Raw genomic sequence first — 23221 nt, 5'->3', positions numbered from 1 at the left:
CAATATTCTGTAAAAACAAGAAAATGTTTCATTAGTGTTCATGGCAACGGAAGATCAATCTGCACTTGTGAAAGTTAATGAATACACAGAAATATCATATTGTGACCTGTGATCTCAGTGCCTGAAGCAGTAGCATTATTATGCACTCTTCAGCATAGCAACAGGGCTCAGACACAACTATTTTGGTATTCAGATTATTTGTGTGATTATTTAGTTAATGGTAACAAAACCGGACATTGCAAACTTGAAGAGCTACTCATTTTCTTAAATATGAACTAAAGCTGTTCACACCCCCTACACAAAACAAAAACAAAGCCAAACAAAACAAAAACCCACCACCAAAATATTAATGCAATAGGACAAATGTGAAAAAAATATGGAGGTTTAGTTTTGATAAACATTGTAATTATCGGGGGTGGGGGGGAGATTGTGTGTTTTTGTTTTTAATTCTCTAAATACATAGCTTCCAAGGACATGTACACCCAAAGTTTTGAATGTAGGTACAATTAGGGCTAGTCAAAATATTCTGAGTTTTGAATCTGACTTCTCTTTAACTGAAAACAATTTTTGATGAAAATTTTCAACACGGATGGTTGTGTTTTGCAACCAGCTCTGGAGACAATGCACAAATGCCTACCCATCCACTATTATCTCTGCACACACAAATCATATTGACCAATCCTGCTGTATGTACCATTGCTTGATTTGCACAGCCATATATTACACTGCACATAAATGTGGGTTATCATAGTTGCACCTTGGTGGCTTGATTTAAAGTGTGTGTGTGTGTGTGTGTGCGCATGAACCTGCCCTTCATTTGCCTGCACGAAGAATGTGGTATGTATGCACGTGGTATGTATGTACGTGATTGCGAATGATGTATATTTACATATGTATCTAAAAATGATTAGTGTGCTCATAAATTAGATACATAATTCAAGGTGCAATATGTGTCTGCAGCACAACCACATACTTTCAAAATCAGGTCCATATTTCTAGTGAAAATATTTAAACCTCATTTTCCCCCTTTGAATGTGTTAAATGTAATCTAAGAAATATGCATGACTATGTAAAGAAACAGAGGACAATCAAAGCATTCGAAAGAATCATATGAAGATCTCAAAATTACATCTTTGCTTCAGCACGGCTTCCATACCCTTTGTTGTTGGTACTCAGTACAGCCTCGGGGCTGGAGCAATTGTCCCCCACTCCGAATTTACATATATAGAGAAGAAAGTCTATTCCCAAAGTCAAAAGATGAACTTCTGACATTAAAGATCACTAAATGTCTATCATTAATTTCTGGAAAGGGCAATCCTAAATGAGACAAAACAACAGAACCACATTTGGCTCTGTCTTAATACCCTGTATTCTAAAAGACAATCAGATACAGCTGAAGAGTGGTAATTTGCTTTGTATTGGCTTTACTAAATATGTTCAAGGAAAATCAAATGAAAATGGTATAGGATGCCATGACTTTACTTCCAGGGATGCAGCTAGTGATTTTTTTCCTGATGTACTGAAGATCTAATTCAAGTGAAGTCTTAAAAAATTATCCCCCACTGAGTGCTGCCAAGGTCAGTGCCAGCTTGGGTTACCTGCTGTGTTGCTGCTGGTTAAGTAGTTCAGACCTGCTCATGAGCTAGAAAGACTTGCACAGTTCAGAATACTTTCTCGTTGTGATTTTGGACTGAAGTGTAATTTGCTTGGCAATTCACTTCCTTCTCATTTCCTCTCTTCTTCCAGCCCCACATTTATACTTCCCTTTCCATGTTTTGTCCCGGAAGACTATTCCTCAGTAGTGAAAATATTCCATGCTGATAAATACATGCTGATCTCTTTCAGGGGTGAGGGAGAGTGAAAGGACAGAGTCCACCACTGATCTGTCAGATCTATGTGGAACTGCAGTTTGACAAATAGCACAGCGTTACTTATGTCCAATGGTGAAGGTTACACAAAGCTCCAGGCTGCCCTTTGGAGGGCATGCATATTGGCTGTCCGCTACATGTACTCATGCTGAATATTTTTGTTCTTCTGGAGTGTTTATATATGTGCTGAATTTCTAATCACCCCAAAGTTTGGAGGGAAAGCAAGCTGGGGGTGGCAGAGTTCAAATCGGAGGATCTGGGTGGTAGAACTGTCGTCTCCCTGCTCATATCTAGCCATCCACTGTGCAGCAGGATTATACCTCTTGTTTGGGTGGCTGACCATTCTGTGTGGCAGGTGGAAGCAGAGAATGGGAGAGCCACAGGAGAAATAGTGCTGAGGGACCTGTTACTGCATGGATCCTACTATCCTTTTTCCTGATCCCAATGGGGTCCCTAAGGGCCATGGCCCAACTATTACATTTCTAGCATTCTTCCTGGTATACATCTGCTCAGTGCTCAATCCAGTGGATTTGCTATTCTATTTCTATACCATCTTCACTGTTGTATCAGTTAGTAAATATTTTAAAGCCCATCTGGATGAATCATACAATATCACCCAAAGATTCATCACCATTACCAACATTACATGCAAACAGACTTCTAGGCACTTTACGAGAAGACAATTAGAATTCAATTCAAAACCCTCACACAAACTTTTCACCACCCCCCTATAAAGCCATGGGCAATTTGGGTGGGCATTCTCTTTCACTCAGCTTAACTAATGACCTCTCTAGCTGATTTGTCTGGTGATGATGCAAAAGATAAATAACCCACCAAATTCATTCTGATCTGTTGTAATCATAGCTATACATTTAGCTAACCATTTGTGACAGATTTTTGACATTAAATGTCATAAATGATACAATTGAAGAGTACAAAGTATTTGAAGGGAAAGTTACTTTTAGGTCATTTTTCCCATCCTGCAGACAGTTCCACTAAAAGGGAAAAGAATCAGACCCCACTGATTTAAGGACCCTTCACTTAAAGACCAAGGTCACAGCATTTTCTGTCTTCTTTATAATTGGACTGTTCAACCATAGGTAAAGTCTTACCATATCAATCACTGCATGAATGAAGGCTGAATAAAAGCATTTACTGAACTGTCACATTCATGATAAAACAACAGATGCTGTCAGCTTTAAAGGGAATACGTTAATGGGACAAAACCTTAAAGATAAAGATTAGTCATAGCATGCCCTTAAGATCACTTATTTATGGTCACAGTTCAGCTCAGAAATAAAAAAGAATATAATCCTTGTTTACTGTCAATTAAGCTTATCTTAGTACCCAACAGTGTATCAAACAACAGAGGTGTATTGATTTTCCCCTTCACAAGTACATGTTGCCATTCTTCCCAGCACTTTATGTCAGGCTGCTTTTCTGAAAGTCCCTATCACTCTCAGTTCTGCTAGTTTGACTTTCTAGCCAGTGGATACTAGCCACTTACATTTCTATAACGCCTTGCATCCTGAACAATCCCAAATTTATCAAAACAATATACAAACAAGGGACCCAAGGCTGATTTTTTTGATTTTTTTTTTACATGCATGTGTGGTCCTATTCGGAGTCAAGGGCAGATACCACAAAGAAATCAAGGCTTGAAATGGTGTGGAGACTGAACTATCTGCCCATCCTTATCACAGGATTGAGGCACATTGCTAGGGAAAGTATGGGGAAGTCTAGACTGCATCTGACTGTGCTGTTTGATTTAAGAATACAGAACATGAGTCTCCTGGGATATTAGTCCGTTTCCTTTGACCAGAATTAAATTTTAGAGAAAGGTCTAAAATGAACCCCCCAAAACATCCTTGAATAGGTTTAAACCTATGGTCTTGGAAAAGACTAACTTGTATTTGAAAAATTGTTCCTTTGTCAGATGTATGGCTGAACCTCCCGGGGATTTAATGTGAAAATAATGATTAGAGCTGGTCAGGAATTTTTTAAATGAAACTTGTGTCAGAAAATACTGATTTCTCAAAACTGAAACTTTTCAAAGCATTGTATCATTTCAGTGAGGAAGTTTCTCATATCTAGGATGGAATCTCAGGTCAAAATGTACATGTGCATGTCACCAATAATCCACTGGGAGGTGGAGACTCAGGTTCAAGTCCTTATCCTCTGGATTATTGGCTAGTCTGGGGTGGGGATGTCTCCTGGGGGTTTTTCATGAAAAGCCCTGAGAAGTCTCCATTTTGTCCTGATGTGGAACAAATTCTCAATTTATTTTTTTGTGTGAAATGGAATTGTTTCCCAAACAGCCCTATAAATGATTTATCTCAGCCTAAATCAGCAAAATGGTTACTTGCTTATGTACCTCAAAACAATGTTAAGAAGAGTGGAATTAATATGTTCCCTTAACAGCCAACCTGTTTTATTTTTTCCTTCATATCAGCATTTTTACTTTCATTATTTCAATATTAAATCTTCTTTTATTCCCCTGCATACCTTCATTTTGTTTTATTGGCTTTCAGTTTAGAAGAAACATGACTTTGGCTTTATTTAAAAAAATACATAAACACATTTTGTGCTATTCTGTAGTTTGCTTAGATTTTGGGGGGTGCGGGTGGGGAGAATTATTCACTCTTCTGAGGCAACTTCCCAGAAAGTCAGTATTGAGTCTCCAATTCAGCAAAGTACTTAAGCACACGATTTATTTCAAACATATGCTTAAAATTAATGTGATTACACACTTGCTTAAAGTTAAGCATGTGCTTAAGCTTTTTTGACTCCTGAGAAAAATACGTAAATATAAAAATTAAATTCCCATGAGTGATTTAGAGGCCCAGTCATGAAGAGACATGTTGAGAAACAAAAATCAAGAGAATTACTCACCTGAGTAAACATTTGCAGAATGCATATCAGACTCAGCACATAACTGACCAGGCTCCACATAAATCATTTGGCATCCTTTCTCATATAGTTATTCCAAAATCAATTTTAATTTTTTTTTCTTCTTCATGTGAGCCTGCTCACATAATGCATGCATAGCAGGGGACTGATGTCTAAGGACCTGACCTACTCCAGTTTAAATCCAGAGTAACTCCCCTGAAGCGGGTGAAATTATTAAGTAAAAATTAATCAGGCCTTATTTATTAGTTCAACTCTGACTTCATTCAGCTTCCTTCTACTAACAATGTTCATAGGTCTTTGCTAATAAAAAGATCATTGTAGACAGTCACCACAGCAAAATAGTATCTATAAACATTCCAGCCATCTCTTTCACCCACTTCTTTCTTCCGTTTCCCACTGTATTTCTTGTTGTGTCTTCAGCTCCAAAACTCTTCCTTGTTTTCATAGCTTGTTCGCTCTCAAAGGCAAGGACGGTGTCTTGTACAGCACTTACCATAATGCAGACTTTGGGCTTTGTGACCTTTGGGCATTGTAATACTCTAATATTAAACATAATAATAAAATTGACTCCCAAGAATAAATTTGTAGATAAAGGGGAGAAAATGGGTTAAAGTCTGAATATTAAAGTTGATGGCAGTATTATGGTTTATTACAAAAGACCATGCTTCCTTTTAAGTATTGTAAAAGGTAATAGTTTTCCTGGAATACACGTCTAAAAGTGTTTTGTGAAAAGGTTTTAATTTCACTTTACTTGAGACAGGGACACGGGTGATAAGGGCTCTAGAAAATCCACAGGCAGAAAGACAGATAATCTAAACCATTTATCAGACATTTGGAGTATGGGTAAAACAGGACTCAGATCTAAACCACCCTGCTTTGGGTTTTGCAGAACCTAAACATGACGAGCACATTTCTGCAAAGCCCAAACCACCCCTTCTATCTTACCTTGATGTTGAACACACACATCCCCAAACTGGAGCCATTTATTTCAACATGTGAACTTTGTGGGAATAGTTGAATGGGACCAGGATCTGAACCTACCTCGGGTTTGGATTTGCAAAAACAGCACCATCTCTAGCAGCAAAGGGAAAAAGCTCTTTACAGAAGTAATAGGTTTCAGAGAGACCGCTCTGGCTTCTGGCATTGTAAGCAGGTTGATTGCTATTTCCCCAACATGTGACTTTAGTTCTTCCAGTTAAAAAAAAAAAATCATCACACTATACTTTGAGTAAAAAAAAAAAAGAATGGATTTTATAGATGCCACCATCTTACATTTCACAGATACATCCTGGGAAATAGTGCTAGTGCTTATTTCAAGGGAAATCTCATGTTCCTGTCAGTTTTCAAGTTCCTCAGGCATGTATGGGTTTATTGATACTAAAGTGAACATTGCCTGAGGATACAGGAGTGGCTTCTCGAACCTATACATTTTAGAACTGACTCTGGCTAGAGTTCAAGCTACAAGTGCCCATCATTTGGAATAAAATAAACCAGTTTTTCACCCTTGCTCCTGCTCATTGACTTATTAGCAAATTTTATTAACTATTGTTAAAAGTCTGCATTACTACACATAGCTCCCTCATGTATGAAATATCAGAAGAGCCAGAATTATTCATCTATAGGTCTCCAATTCCCCATTTAATGCCCATAAACTGGCTACCCAGTTAGTGCAACATAAAACACACAAAACACAACTGTTGCATGAAAAATTCCGTCCAACTTAATTAACATTCTAATATCGTATCTGTGAATGCAGCACTTAAAGGAACACTGTTAAACACAGTAGCTAGGACACAAAATGTGACCTCTGCCACAAAATTACTTGGAGCTCATAGCATAAAGAGTGTGGAAGTTACTATTCTGTTTCTCTAAATTCATCACAAATCCTAAAGAATGGTGATTCTTTGGGAGAGATCCAAAATAACCCAGTTTCCCTCTGCTTACTCATGAGTGTCTGTTGCTTGACATTATTCTATGAGCTGATTGCACTGCTGATACTGGCATTCACATGGAAAAGCACAACATTGGTGGGGGGAAAAGTTTTATTTTTAAACACCACAGAGTTGGAAATAAACATGGAAAAATTGAAGAAACTTTGACAGTGTCCTTTTAAAAGTCTATCAGGACTCAAGGAGACTTAGCACAGGAAAAACAGATCCAATTGCTGCTTAAAGCTGGCCATCATTTCTGAAAGTACTATGGTCAAAGATTAGTCTTAACCAATAATGTTAGCAACTAAAGGGTAAGAGTTACAACAAACAGGAACCATGAGATTGCTGGCACAGCTGACATCAACAAACACACTGCGGAAACAGACTAAGTGGTATCACAGTACCCCACATCATAAGACAAATTCATATATTTGCAACATATATCTATCATATAAAAACATTCAGGAACATTTAGGGGCTGATTTCTGTCCCCTCCAGGTGTAAAATATTAAATAAACGTGTGATAGTTGGTTTGGCATTTTTTTTAATATCTACAGAACACATTCCTTTCTTGCCAAGGTTAAAAAAAAAAAATTATTCAAGGACTTAATTCAATCCAAGCTGACTTTTTCTGTATTTCCACCTTTGTTTGCTTGCCGTCATCATTATTATCCGCTGGGCCAAGCTGTCACAAGACAGAGAGAGTTTTCAAATCCTTTACAGTCTTTTATCAATGCTCTGATCTGTAAGTGGGGAAAGTGTCTGTTCGATGAAGCTTCAGGGGGCTTGAAACATCTTCACCAAATCAGATGCAAGAAAAACAAGCGTAGTTACTGTACACAGCACTTTAGTCTAGAACTAGCTAAAGAATGAGACATGCATTAGACTCACTTTAGTTACTTAAGGGAAAGATTGTCACTGTACAATCTGCCGCACTGCCCTAGGAGCTGACCAAGAAGGGAATGTAGAGAGTCACATGTCCCTTCTGGGCTCCTTCCTTACTCCAAGGGGAAGCAATCGGCTACTGGTCTGTACATATACGTATAGGTAGAAGACTGCTTCTCCTGCCATGCTGATTCAGCTCTACTACCTGATGTGCTGTGGGAAGGAGCCAAAACTCCATCCATTCTCCACCCTCCTGTGCAGAAGGGACAAGAGTGGTCTCATAGAGGCTGTTCTCCCTTTCTTGCTGTGACCCACAAAGTGTGTAGCCCATTCAGGACACACAAGGGCTCCTATATCACCTCACTCTCCTGTGTGAGTGTGTAGGACAAGCAGTCATTTTGCACTAAATTAAATAAAAATGTAAACAGGGCCAAATTGAGCTGCATGTACTCAGGCTGAATGGTGCCTGACTTCAAAGGCCATCCCAGTACGATCCATGGGACTATTCCCTAGAGATGGTCAAGAAATGAAAATTTCAACATTAGCAAATCAGTTTCCATTCTGAATCAGAACAGAAAGTCATAACAGTGAAACGTTTCACAAACCAACAGCATACAAAAAGTTTTGATTCAACATTGCAAAACGAGATCAGGCCATTTTGTTTCCAAATGTCAATTCAAAATGAAAATGTTCATATATTTTGGAAAATTCCCAAAAAAAGGGGAATTGAATTTTTTTTTGCTTTTCAAAACTTCTTTCCCGCAGAAAATGTAGCTTCACAGCAATTTTACAAATATCAACCTTCTCCACTTCTCACTTGGTAAGATACTACTCAACGTGTGTAAGGGTATTGCAATTGGGCCCATGCTTAGGACAAAGTTTATTTTATACTGAGTGTTTCCTTTCCTCTTGGTAACTTGGTACATTCTAAGATTTTGGTGAACTAAACGGATTACATATGTTACAGGTACTGCGTGAAAAGCAGTTCTAAATACCAAGTAACACAATAATCCTAATGGGTGTTTACTAATTGGAACACTATTCTATGTATGACTTATTTCTGGAAGTCCCAAGACTTATCAGAGAATTTAGATCCATTAGCCAGTCCGAGCTGTGGATTTTTTCAAGGATCCTTCTCTTTAGTTTATTAAATCTAAGCAATTTTTCAAGTATAAAAATAACAGTTTGTGCCAATATTGTCTCCCTATTTATCTTATGTCAAATACATTGGTGTTAAATTATTACTTTAATAGGGGGCTTTATCATAAAACACAGTAAGAAAAATCTGCTGATTGTGGGGTAATGTTGCAAATAAACGTTTTTCTCATTGTGTCAAAGGCTGTCATCAGCAGGTCAAGCCCTAATTTATGGAGCAAATTCAAACTGTCATTTAAGCAAAATATTGCTTTTACTCTTCATCCCTTTTTCAAAACATTTGCTGCTTTTATGTTGTGTCTGCGCCCTCTAGTGTTCAGATCATCTTCAAAGACAGTAGGGAAAATCTGCTAGCTTTGTTTATGTGTTTGTGATAAATGAGGCAGGAGAATGAGAATGGTACACAGGCTATATCTAGGCTTGGCAGAATTGGATTTTTTAAATAAATTCAATAGATAATATCAATGTTATATTAAAACTTTTTTATTTTCATCCATTTAAATTTTCACACTTGCGGGAGGTTATGGGGGTCAGACAATTATTTCATGACAATAGATTTTGAGATTCAAAAAGTGAATGCTTTATGACTATTAAAACACAAATTGTCAACATCATATGTCAAAATATACAAAATAAATATCCTTATATCAAACAAGTTCTGAAGCAGCACTTTTCTTACTTTGCCTATCTGTAAATTTCAAATCATGATAGATGGAAATATTTTTTTGTTGGTTTGTGTGTGTACAAGTTGTCTGTGAAGCTGATGTTTTACTGACACTTACCAATACAAATCTATTCCTGTCTAAGCCTATCTATATCTCAGTGTTGCCATTTGAATGTGAGAATTTCAGCTTTCATTAAAAAAAAAAATGTACTTCTCATTATTGCAGAGAAAAAACTTGAAAACATGAACCCTAAAGCTCAAAACTAGGTAGCAAATTAAAAGAACCCCACATTTTAAAAAAAGAAAACTCATAATTTATGCCAATCTCATGATTTTTGAGTCCTGACTTGACATTTGAACACTTGGGGTTGGCAAGTGATATCTGCACTTTGATATCAGGGCTGCAGTGTGCTGCCTAACCAGCCCCTAAACCATTCTGTGGAACACACATTTACAATGTTGTTTTGTTTTACAGTCATTTAGTTCAAAGTCTGTCCACATGTTCCCTACTTCATGGAACTCAATTGCAGTCAGGAGCAGTAAGGCCTTGACTTCTCCAACTATTTCTCTTTCTGGGACAAACTGTTACAAGTTTGCCAGTAGCCTGCCCCTGTGCATCACCCTGCATGGGCGCCAGACACAACTGCTGTCCCTGAGCAATCTGAGTGGCATGGATTTTCCCTACTGGTGCTCCCTGCAGTGCAAGCCACCCCAAGAATAACCTGTCCTTCAACACACTAAACAATTCATGTGCACCCTTCTCAGGGTTAGTGCAGCAGGTGTTTTCTTCCTGCAAGTCAGTGAGCTCAGGGAAACATTTCACCTCTGTGGTGCATGTCAGTGGTGCCTCCTCTTGGGACAGTACAACTCTATCCTAACTAAGGGTTGTGCCTGGATGATAGAGTCTAGACCTCTTTCCATTGCCTGTTCAGTACTGACATCTAGCAAAGCTATTTCAATCCCTCTTCATTAATTAAATGAAACAAAGGAACTGTCCAAGTTTTATTTCAAAGTGCTTTAGAAAGAAAATCAGGCCAGAGAGGTTGACAGTTTTTGGTTCCTGCCGTCCAATAATCCACTATTGCCTTGTTTCTGTTAAATATTCGGTTAGCCCAGTCTGTTTCGCAGAACTCCTCTGCTGACCACTCAGAACAGATCCCTGATCCTTAATTACTGATTCATCATCAATACTGAAGCAACCCCCCAAACAGCCCATCAGCTTCATTCCAGCAGATTTAAAATAATAAACTTCACAACGTAAAATGTAGATGGGAAAAGGTTTCAATTTTAAATTAAGAATATGTGCACAAACTAGAAGATACTGATTTAGGGCCTGATCCTGAGATGTGCTGAGCACCCACAATCCCCACTGAAGTCAATGGTAACAAACAAGACAGTCCAGACGTGATGGAGCTTAACGGAGTTACATCATGGATGTATTTGAACCAAAGGATCTATGATATATTGGAGATATTGCAGTATGACCTTCTGGGATCAGCTCTTAAATTGTAAGCGTGGGATTCTAAAAAATGCTCAGTACTGTCTAACTCTGCTCCTACTGAGTTTGGGGGGAATTTTACCAGTAGAGTTAGGTTCGCACGGCTCATTTTTAAAGATCACATGCCAGATACTAAGGATAGGACCACGTCTTCCTCCATGTTTGTAAGTGTCTATTGCGCACTCACCACTCAACATTCCAATCTGATAAATTAGAGCACTGAATTGGCCATCAGGATAAAGATTCTTACTAGCCACTAGATGTCCCCCAGTGATCATGATAGAGGCAATAATGGGCTTTATAGAACTGCTGAACTACTGACCCCAAAGGAAAATCTAACTTTACTGAAAACTGCCCAGGCTCTTATGAGAAATCTCACAGAATGGTCTGTGCTATCCCTTAGGCTGGCAACGGGAAGTATATCTGAAATACGATAGCCAGAGGAACTGCAGTTCCCCTGAGTATGAGACTGCAAGGACGCAGTTATCCCCCTGCTGAGTTGGATGAATTGTTCACAGCAAGGCCACTCCACTGTGTGCTTTACTAAGCTGTATTTCCCTGTTTGTTGTTGGAGGAACTGGAGTGAGAGGGTTGGACAAGGAGAAAGGTTAGTAATGGTTAGTGGCGTGATAACACATTTGAATGGTGTGGATTAAAAAAATCCCCAGCAAATCATTTCAACTCATTTTGATAATTTAAAATCACTTGATCTTTTCAAACCATTTTGTTATTAGAATAATTTGAATTTGCTGTAATCAATTGACTACTCCCATGAGTAAGGCATGTTCCAGGACTGGACCATAAACATGTGCAAACTGCCATTTTTCAAAGACTTATAACTTGGCCAAATTTGGGCAGATTTTCACAGGGACAGCAAATGATACAGCCCTGACACAAAGGCCACCTGCTGACAAATTCAAGTCCCTGCTCCAAAGCATAGAGAAAAGAAAAGGTGCTAGAGAAAGAAAAGGTTGTTAGAATTTTTTGACATGGGCAAAACAATGTATTTTGCGTAGCTTTGTTCTTGGAAATGGCTAAAGCATTTTGGCTGAAGTTTTCTAAAATAATTCAGCCTTAGACAGATACGTGACATAGTAAATTTCAGCCTGAGTGGTCAAAGTGTGGCAAATGATAAGCAACTAATTACAGGATCTTATAATGGGAAGTCCTGGGCAACCATAAGAATGTGGTGCTACCATCCCTGCCTATAACAACACAATTATTGTTTCCAGCACAATAGGTGGTCAAACCACTCTTTGGTCCTGTTTGTGGCAGTTTGAGTCTCCCTGCACCATCTCTCCCTTACCTTGTAGGCCGTAGAGCTGGCCCGTACTGTGTTGCCGTGTAATGTGCTGCCAGTAGGCACTCCGAGGCAAGGGCACTATGGTGTTGAGGGAGACGGCTCGCTCACTCATTTTCATTTGAAGCTGTAAGAAAGGAAAGTGACATCAGGAGGAGAGCACTACAGCGGTGTTTCTAATACCCACCAGAGCATGTTAATTGCTAAGGCAATAGTTGCACAGAAAAACCTGCTGGAGCGTTGGGTGAGAATGACAAACACTCAGGTCCGAGACACACAGGTTTATTAATTCAAATCTTTATCTGAACCAGACGCATGCCTCGGATTCCAATTAGTATTAAAAGCAAGAAACGACTGAGATACTGAAAAAGACAATGGCCAGTTACCTTCTCCTAGGGAGCAGGCAGGTCATGATGGACTTCTCCTATGTCTCCATGGGAGCCCCAACTACCCCTTACAATCTACCACCTTTTGTATACAACCAAATTATATATTTCATTAGTTCTCTTCCAATCACTACTATGTAGTATGAATATTCTGTGTTTTATGCAACTCCATACAATATACACGTGTAAACTTCAATTGGCATGACTTTTACTGCCCTTGCTATTTTCGTGTTATTTCTAATTTGTTTATGACCACTGATCATACACTGATGGCACGTGCTTGACCAGGCTACGTCTGTCTTTTACCCAGTATTAGGAGTCAGTTTTCTCCAATTAGCTTTTGGCAGCACATTTTGTATATTCATTGTCCTCCAATTTAAGCACATCCTATGGTGAAAACATCACTGTTGTCCCATACAGCAGCAGCTGTAAGCAAGTTTACTTAATAACAAGGTCACAAAGACAACACTCATATTAAAACTAGGTTGAAGCCAGCCAAATCAGTACAAATATCATTTAGAAATGACCCTTATGTTAATTCCCAATAGGAGCGTCTAATGGAATAATAGCTTTATCCCTCCACCCCCAGCTCTTGCCAAAAGTGGTGTAGTTTTATATTTTGCACTGGTAGCAGTGACACAGGAAATTAGGGGCCAGATTCCAGCAAGGCTGGGAGAGGGGTGTGCAAAGGCAGCTTAAAGCTCATGTTTGTGCTTCCCTGGTTCTGGTCCAGCACTAGTTCCTCTGAAGGCTGTTCTGAGCCCCCAAATGGCTGAAACAGAAACATGAGGAATTTCTGGCCACTCCCCCTTTGCCAGCAGAGAATTCCACTACAATGGGGATCAGCCTGCCTGGGCCAAACGTAGTCACACCGCACCTGAGAATCTGACCTTAAGTCTTTTTCAGCCAGGGTGTGATAAGAAAAGAGACGTCGTTCTTATTTTTTGGGCATAGGTTTTTCTTTTCACTATTCTCTGTCTCCTCTCTCATCTGCAGGGCAGCAAGCACCTTTCCCTAACATGCTGCACTAAGGACAACACAGGAGTTCATTGGCTCCTCAACACAATAGAACAAATTCATCCCATGGGCACCTTCATTGAGTTAGACATTTGGGCTTGTCTACACTTATAGTGCTGCACCAGTGAAGCTGTGCTGCTATAATGCTTACTGAAGAGGCCACCTATACCTTCCCAAGAGGCAGTAGCTATGTCAATGGGAGAAGCCCTCCCATCAACTGGAGTTCGGTCGGTATAACTGCAGATTTTCCACACTCCTGAGCAACACAGTTATACCGACATATGTCTGTAGTGTAGACCAGGGCTCAGTACACCAAATGATCAGATTTCCACAGTGAGGAGGACCACAGAAATACCTAGCTAGGGAGTTGGCATGAATTGGGCCCATTCAAACTTCACTGGCCTGAGAAGAAAGACTGATGAGATCATGATGATTAAATGCTGTACATTACACAGAAGCTTTCTAAACAGAACGACTGGGGGAGTTAATATTATGTTGGGGGCGGGAGTGGGGCTGGAATGGCCAATCCAGTTTTGAGCAGAGAAGGCTTTCGGGTGACCTAACAGAATTCACAAACAGGCAGAGGTCAGACAAAGACAAACTGTTCTCATTAGTGACACAGTCAAGTCAGCACACCATCTAAAAATTAGAACATGAACAGTAAACTATGAATGTGAGCAGGGCTATTGCTACAGCTTTTCATACAATGAGTTCAAACATCTGGCATGGACTAAGCTGCCAACTAAGCCCACTGAAGCAGGAGTTTAAGAGACAGGCAGTCTTGTGAAAGAAGAACCCTGTGGCAATGCAGAGGGAGTGCTGGGATACAGCAGAAGGGACCATGCTAAATGTATCCTACCCAGGGATACAGCTGTCTGAATCTTTCATATCCAATTCATCTTGCCTAGGGATTCATTATGAACCTGGCCTTGGTTCACCAAGGTAAACCTAGGACACATTTTGGGTGGATATAGCCTGAGTTACTGATGAATCCTTTCATGCCTAGCTAGGTGTAAATGGCAGGTTTGAGCTGCATTGTACTTAATTTGGGGATTCATTCAAGCCTGAGACTCAAAATGAAATAAAGTTTGCCTAATATCTTACAAAAAGACACTGCTGAATTTTGCACAGCTCTATTCAGATAGGACTTTCCTGGCCAGTTGTTCTGTATCGCTATTACCACCAATGAACTAATACCTTAATCTGATAGTTGAGGACTTCTAAATTGTGTTGACATAGTTGCAAGATGGCATGGTTTATAGCTTACCACACATTCATGTCAACCTTAAAACATGCAGGACTTCAAGCAAGAGTTGCGGTAGTATTACTGTGCCACAGCCTACAGCTTCTTTACAATTTGCTCCCCTGAAAACAGGAAAGCTAACAAATTACTGTAATTTCAAATCATATTAGTCAACCAAATAAAGCACTTTGAGATACAATACACTTTTTATGACATGGGCAGTTTCTAAATGGAGACAGATCAAATTAAAAATGCCATAATTTTTTGGCTCGCCTCCAATTTTGTGCACTGACTGATTGCACCTGCAAGAAGTGGGTATGCAGCCATTTTGCATACGCAAACAAACAATGAATGCACAAATCAGTGAGCCACCTTTTACACCACTTTACAGAAAAGAAAAACTGAGGCACAGAGAGAGCAAGTGATGTGGCTCAGGTCAGAGAAGACGCATGTGTAGCAGAAAGGGAAGGGAAGCAGATCCCATTCCTTAACCAGTAGATCATCTATGCCCTTCAATTTGCTCCCAACTTGAACCAAAACATTTAAAATAATGCTATTTGTATTTGTCTCTATATTTTGTTGTGTATGAGACCAAAACCGGAAATAGCAAGATACTGAGTAGTGGGCCATTCTTGGGAGATTTTCAACCCCACCCAACCGGACATCTTGTTCTCATGATATTTCCAGCGTAATTTTCAGGCCAAGAAGTTTTGGATGTTCAGAGCACGTCTGAAACTTTTAGATGCTTATATGAACCTCATTGAAACTTTCTCAACTGTCCCAGTTGCTAACGTAAACAGGATCAAATAATTTCTGGTGTCTTTCAATTAACAGGTGAACACCAAAAAATCACAAAGCTTAACAACCCGTAAAACTCAAAAACATGAAATAAAACTTGCACAGAGAAAGTACAACCAAGAATACTAAATATCATCCTACCATTTGATAGTCAACAACACAACACACATTTCAGAGTAGCAGCCATGTTAGTCTGTATCCGCAAAAAGAACAGGAGTACTTGTGGCACCTTAGAGACTAACACATTTATTTGAGCATAAGCTTTCGTGGGCTACAGCCCACTTCATCAGATGCGTAGAATGGAACATATAGAAAGGAGATATATATACATACAGAGAACATGAAAAGGTGGAGTTGCCCTACCAACTCTAAGGTTTACAACACAAAGATTCTCTCCCTGGTGCAGACCTAAACTCTGTCAAAAACCTTTCATCTGCAAAAACCTTAGGAGACCCTATGTATTTCAGATCAGAGTAGAAAGCTGTTCCCAGAGCTTAGGGACCCTCCAGGAGGATGTCCTACCTCCTGACTATTTTCTCAGCTTGAATGTCTCCTCTGTTTGCAACTGGTTTAGTGCAGCGTCAGGAAAGATGTGGAATCTCAAATGGAGAAGTCCCAATCCATTTAGGACTTCTTGGGAGACTACCTGTCTCCTGGTGCCATATTTCTGCAATTGAGATCAGCAAATGCATTTGAGTAAAACTATCTCATGGAAAACCCAGTCTCAGGCATCTTCCCTTACATATAACACCCTCAGCTATATTCTCTAATTCTTTATTTTAGAGTAGAAAGCATTGTCAATTACACTGTGCTTCAAAATACAAAAATGCATGAGATCTGCACTAGAGCTGGTAAAAATAGTCTGAATTTTGACTTTTTAATGCAATTTCTCATATATTCCATTTTTAATCAATATGTTTTCTCCAGCCAACAGTAAGCTACACATTTCTCAAACTTTAACTCTGTGGCACCGCCAAAGGTTCTGTCCAGAAAGTCAGACTAAGGTCTCTAAAACCCAAAGTCTCTTAAAATCATACCAGTCTCTTAAAACCCCAGTCTCTTAAAATCTCTGTTATATTGGGAGCAAAAAGCACAGTAATATCTATGCTACACTGTGTTCTTGCAGAATATGTTCTTAAAGACGTGCTTCAAGCATGCTTCAACTTTTATTTTCCTTTAAAAAAATCTGTATCTAGAAATGGAGGGAAAGAATCTTTACAAAATTAGTGTATTTCACAGCGAAAAGGGAAGGGTCAAGCAAGCACACAGAAGAGGAAGAGATAAGGGCTGGCTGTCTTAGAGGAGAAGAAGTAAAGATTTGAAAGACAAAGTGGGTGAGGTAATATTTTTTATTGGACCAACTTTTGTTGGTGAGAGAGACAAGCTTTCAAGCTTACACAGAGCTCTTCTTCAGATCAGGGTAAAGTTATTTAGCGGAACCCATTCGCCTACAACCTCCTTTCTGTAAGGTGTGGACATTGTGCTTGGGATCTGAAAGGAAAAGCAAACACCAAGTCAACTACTGATCTTTAAAACACCCACATTGAAGTTACTATTACTGAATCACTCTAAACAACACACACTTCCACCTACAGTCTCTTCAATAAAGTATCAGCAGAAACTTCAGTGTTAGCATACATTTCAGCACCATAGAAACAAACAACTAGGGATCTATTCCAGGAAATGTAAAACTAGAACACTGACTTTGACAGTTCCCCAACTGCACAAAATCTTTAGCAGTCTGAATTCCATTTAACAGTGTCTCTAAGGTAGGTTGGGTCAGAAGGGAGTTTAAGAGACAGTACAATATTCCTAAAGTAAGTGGAGTTAATAATGGGACATCCTTGGAGGATGGGAAAGAGACTTGGGGGGAAGAAAATTTGAGGAGTAGAAAGCAAAAGGCCTGAAGGAGAGCCTGCTGTGAGTTTTGACCCAAAAGGAAGGGAAATGGGTCTGGAGAGATAAGGAGAAGCAATTCTATGTCCTGAACACACAGACTGTGTCAACACAGCTCAGATTTCATGCAAACCCTGTCTAGACCATGACTGATTTGATTCCCATAATTAATTCACTGGTATCTCTGCAGCAACAGGAGGAGCCGGAATGACATGATAATTGGCTGTTTTTATTTCACATAAACACTCAGCACTAAGAGGTGAATTGAAAGCCGTAGGAAATGAAACACTAATGTGCACATGCACAGTGCTTACGAGTTGGCCAAGAGCAGAGAAGTGTGAATCTGTGTTGCATTAACTTGGTGAGTGAATGATCTGGCAACCGAAGGACATCAAACTGAAAACCTACCATGTTGGGAGTGCTGCTTAGATATTTCCACTCATGTCATTGGTTAAAGCCTATTGGGACCCTTCCAGTCGCATCCCATCCAAAAGCTACTTCCGTTCTCCCTGATGGGACACATCTTTGCAGAGACTACACTGTAGCGCTTGTGATGGCTTGCTGGTGAGCCTGCACTAGCACAAAAATACTGCACGTTAATGCATCCTCTTCCATCAAGACAAACATTTATGCTCAGCCCTACTTAGGTGCACTTTTTGTGGTGGCTTCTTCTTCATTTTCCTTATACCTTAATTATGGTGAAATCTCCTCTTAAAGGCAATGAAAGGGACTGGAATTTTTCTGACCTTTGTAGCAGATAACTGCATAATGAAGTGTGGAGGCATTCTCACAAAAGCTGACATTTTACTGGCTATTTGGATGGATGACCATGGTACAGTGATCATTAGCAGGGTTTTTGATGTATACTGAGGTTCACTGGCAAACTGGATGGTGTAGTCTGTTGATAATGTTCTTCCACTGCATATACGTAACAGGAAAAGCAATTTAGAGGCACTCAGGAGTCAGTGGTGGCATTGTACCATTTCACCATTAGAGGCGAGCCAAATGCTATTTTGTAAAACAATGCAGTATGATGGGACGTTATTGCGTGGTGTTTCAGCCAACCATGGAATTCTGTGCCATATTAGTGACTCCATTCTGCATTCAGAGAGAAGCAAAAACACAGCGGTGAAAAGTAAGTTACTATTTTAGTTCATATTTCAATAAATTAATGAAAGAGTCAAGATGTAATATATAGTGTAAATACCTGGCTCTGCCTGAAATTTCTCTAGATGAATGTCTCCACGTCTTAAATCCTTCTCCTAAACAAGGAGAGCATCCTTGAGTCCTTCTTCAGTAGGAATGCACTAGTGTGACTGAGAACAGAACTTGGGCTAATACCTACAATACTTCTCCAATATTATCTGTCCATTGCAAATAAAAAACACATATTTCTACTGGGGCGTCCAACGTTTTTTAAATGTTTTCTGTGGAATTCAGAAAAAAGGCCAAATTATCGCTCTTACTATGGTCCCTGGTGTCATTCTAGTGCTGGAAAAGAAGAGTAAAGCTGCCCTAGCTGTGCATTTGAGAATACCCCTGGCATGGGGGTTGTATTAGAGGCTTACGTAGAGGACAGTTACTAGGATGGAACCTAGTCCTGGGGATTGGTTTCCAAGCAGTCCAGCAGTTTGAGGGAGTCATCTTTGCACCCTCTCTTGGGTCCCACATTAAGCACAGCTCAGCCAGGACTAAAGGTTTGGGTCAGATTTTTTTTTTTTAAGAATATAACTCCCCCACCACCACCACCATCCCACAAATTAGTATTTCATGTGTTCTCGTTCTCTCTCTCTCTCTCTCTCTCTCTCTCAAAAAAAAAAAAAAACAAACTAAAAAAACCACCACCACCTAGGTAATTTATGTAAAACATTTGTTAATAGTGTGATCTGTTCACTTAGTCTGATGAGTATACATTTCAGAGATTTATCAAACACTCTAATTATAAAGTACCTGAATCTTAGTCCTGGGATTATTATAGTGAGATTAGGGCTGTCAATTAATCACAGTTAATACATGTGATTAATGCAAAAACATAAACTAGATAAAACACAGTTGCGATTAATCACAGTTTTAATTGCACTGTTAAACAATAATAGAATACCAATTTAAATTTATTATAAATATTTTGGATGCTTTCCTATATTTTCAAATATATTGATTTCAATTACAACACAGAATACAAAGTGTATAGTGCTCACTTGATATTTTTATTACAAATATTTGCACTGGAAAAAAAAGATAAAAGAAATAGTATTTTTTAATCTCACACTTAATTGTGATTGTTTTTTTTAATCATTTGTCAGCCCTAATTGAGATGGGGCTTTTTTCTGCCAGGTGAAGTAGGTTCACGTAGTCAATTCAAACTGTTTAAGACAATCATTGCTTAGTTAAGGCAGTTACCAAATCCATTGCAAAAGATATGCAAATGCTGTAGAAGAGAAAATATTTTTATTTTAATGTCTTCAGACAGACAGGGATATGTTAATGCTCTTTTTAATTTTTTTTTGATGGGTTTACTTATGTTGTTCATTTTTTACCCTACTGTCATCCTTTCTACTACAAGATACTCCTTTCTAGTCCCAAAGATAGGAAGTACCATTCCCAGCACTAATTTCCATTTCTAATGATTACAAGTACAGGTGGAAATGACCATAATTAGCAATTTGACCATCCACTAATCCAGTTGCACTTGTATTATCATATGCATCAGATGTACTTTTGTCTGAAAATCTGCCCCCGAGCATCTAGGCTGCCCTTTGAACTGGCCAATAAAATCATTCTAGGCAATATTGGATTTCGGTTGCCAGAACTAGGAAGATTCATTCTCATTAAGTTTTGACATTCCATCATGAGAAGTAATGAGTTTCCTTCTCAAACTACCTGAACTGAGCCCTGGCATAAATGGCAATAGTCAAGAACTATAATTCTGTTGGTCAATTATTAGGCCAGCTAGATAATCTTTCGTGGTTTTTGAAAAATGTGTTTGTGCTCTATATAAATATTACTTTTTCATTGAATGATGGTAGAAAACAGAAAGGAAGAAAGCATGAAAAGGGTGGGTATAAACCAGATATGCTGTGTGCTAGCAAATAATCAGAAAGGGTGAAATTCACCCGAGCAGAGGGCTAACACGGTTTCTACTCTTTCCAAAAAGGACACATATTTTAATTCACTCTGCTGACAAGTAAATGCAACTGTCTGGTGTGTCTGTGTCCAATGTTGCAAAGAAGCCATAAAATTGGCATATCCTACGCCACTCCCATATGAGACTTGTCATGTGTCTGGACAAAGGTCATGTGGTCACAGCATCTTATCTGAAATGATCCCTTGTCTGCTCTAATTTGCAGTGAGGGCTAGCCTGATTCCTTGTCAGTCCCAGAACTGGGGGAGCATGTGGGCAGCTTAATGTCACTTCTGCCAACCTTCCACCAGTCTTGTGCTAAGCACAACCCGGCCAGATTGGAGTACCTGAGCCAATGATTGGATATAGATCTTAGAGATGAGTAAATAGTGGACAAAATTTTCTCTGAATATTTGAGTTCTAAAATGAATTTTAATAATCTACATATTCTACCCTTCCAGGTACACTTTCTATAAATAAAAATGAGAATTTCATGATGTAGTTGAACATGTTTTGTGATCAGCAAAAGAGGTGAAATTCATCAAATAGATTACCTAGTATGAAGTATTCTCTCAGATCTAACAAGACAACCAGAAACCTTAATCTGGACACCTCTGAACTCTAGGATGAAGGCTGGAATCTGAACCTAGATCCAGAGCCATATTTCAGAGCCATCTCTATGATGGGCTACACCAAAAACCCAAGATCTGAATTTCCAGTTGGTCTCAAGTTTGTATCCAGATGGGCTCATCTTTGTATACCAATACTAAATGATATGCCTTTAAATTGAAAAGAAGAGTATGTTGTTATCGTCAGGTTAGCATACTAGGATTGACTGTGTTATTTTTAGAAGTTATAGTTGGACCTAGTTTAAGTAAAATGGAGTTTAGATCTGTTGCAGCTGCTCCCCACTGAAATTTATGGCAACTGTATCTTTGTGAAGTGATTGAGGTGACGATTTTACAGTGCAGTTTAGTATTTTAAGAATCAATTGAAGTGACTCTTCAAATACCATATTGCACAATAAGGCTGCCATTTACAACTTCTGTAAAAACACCAGATATGAAGTGGTCTGAAAATGCTATTCACTTCAATAGGAAAAAGTTACCACAGACTTTAGACTGTCTTTGAAAATAGCTATGACTGAATAGACAACACATGCTACTCAGTCTCTTCCAACACTAGTGGACTGCAGCCAGTCCTTGCTTCCAAGGTATGTATGACCCATGCCAGGCTATTTTTAATCTGTTTTGTTGAGTGGTTTTGTTACACTAGTAAAATAGCTGCTAATTCAGGATAAACAAAATAATTATCACCCTTTTTATTCCCCCTTTGATGAAAGGCTGACATTGCTCCTGAAGACTTGAAAATAACCCATTGTTTCAACAATCAGAAAGTCATCTATACATCTCTAAGAAATATATCAGTAGAGGATACTGCATTGAGAGAAAGAACAGCAAAAAACTTCATTTGCTACTGATTTTGCACCTCAGGTCAATGCGTTTGTAGAGGCAGAAAAGCAAAGTGTGTCCTTGACAAGTACTACCCAAATATAACCTAATAAATTGAAGGCTGCACTGGAAATTGCTAAAATCCCAATGGCCGCACTTGGGGCAGAGTTTTTACAATTGCATTTAGGTTTGGCATGCTGTATTCTGTTGTCATGACAACACATGTGGATGTCCTATTGACATAATGACAGGGAATATATAAGGAGCCAGCTAACACCATGTGGATTCAACAGAAGAATCTTGCCTTCAAGAATGACTTCTTGGTAAAAATTTCCCCATATTCCTAACCTACAAGGTGATCACAGATGCTGATTAAGGAAATGAATACACGGCAGAAAGTCTAGGAAAGCTACTAAGGTAACAATATCTGTGAAGTGTCACTATGAGCTACAAATTAATATGCTGGTATTGACTGGAAACAAGTGAATGTTTTACCACTGGACCTTTTTAGGTGAAAAAATATGTATAGCATCAAATTTTGTTCCCCCAAAATACCTTACAAACTACACCAATGAATTATTTATTAGCGTGGGTGCTTAACTGAAGTTTAGCTCAATTATCCAATCCACAAAATTTGGCTTGACACCTTAAGAGAACAGTTAGATTCTTTTCCTTTCAGGGTTTCTTGTATTTCCTCTTTCTGGTTGGTCTGGAATTACTATGAGAACAGCCTGTCTAGCTTTGTTTTTGTGATTCTGATTCCAATTCCTGGCCCACATTCAGAAGAACAAAAAAACCTACAAAAGGTTAAAAAAAAGGGGGGAAGGCAGAGGTGAAATATTAATTCAATATATTAATCTTCCCCAAAAAGGGCGACCTTTGGATGAAATTTCAGTGGACTTTTTCCATTTTTTCTCAACCAATTACATCCAGCTTGACTCACTGCCACAATATATCACTTAGACCAGGATCTTAGAAGGATTCTCAAAAGGATTAGACATTAATATGGATAATAACAACATCCACATTTACATTAGGAAGGATAAGGGGTATAATCCCTTATGCTTTAGGGTATAAGCCAATCACCATCTGTCTGGA

The 23221-nt window shown here is 39.0% G+C and overlaps 1 protein-coding gene across 6 annotated transcripts in view; it reads right to left on the bottom strand.

Moving 5' to 3' along the window:
* Positions 1–6802: 6802 nt before the first annotated feature.
* Positions 6803–23221, bottom strand: part of DOK5 (docking protein 5) — an 89949-nt gene continuing 73530 nt past the window's right edge. For 5 of the 6 annotated variants that reach the window (XM_005284190.5, XM_042858363.2, XM_042858364.2 and 2 more), the window contains 2 exons: positions 12218–12338; positions 6803–7504 (listed from right to left, as the gene is read on the bottom strand). In XM_005284190.5, coding sequence (XP_005284247.2) covers positions 7440–7504; positions 12218–12338 — 186 coding nt within the window. In that variant the 3' untranslated portion in view covers positions 6803–7439. The remainder of the gene's footprint in view (positions 7505–12217; positions 12339–23221) is intronic. The other variant, XM_042858362.2, reaches the window with a different exon arrangement.

This window comes from Chrysemys picta, chromosome 13 (genome assembly GCF_011386835.1).
Source record: "Chrysemys picta bellii isolate R12L10 chromosome 13, ASM1138683v2, whole genome shotgun sequence".
Taxonomy (NCBI): domain Eukaryota; kingdom Metazoa; phylum Chordata; order Testudines; family Emydidae; genus Chrysemys; species Chrysemys picta.
Note: the sequence above shows the minus strand (reverse complement) of the source record. Positions and strands in the feature narration are given on the sequence as shown.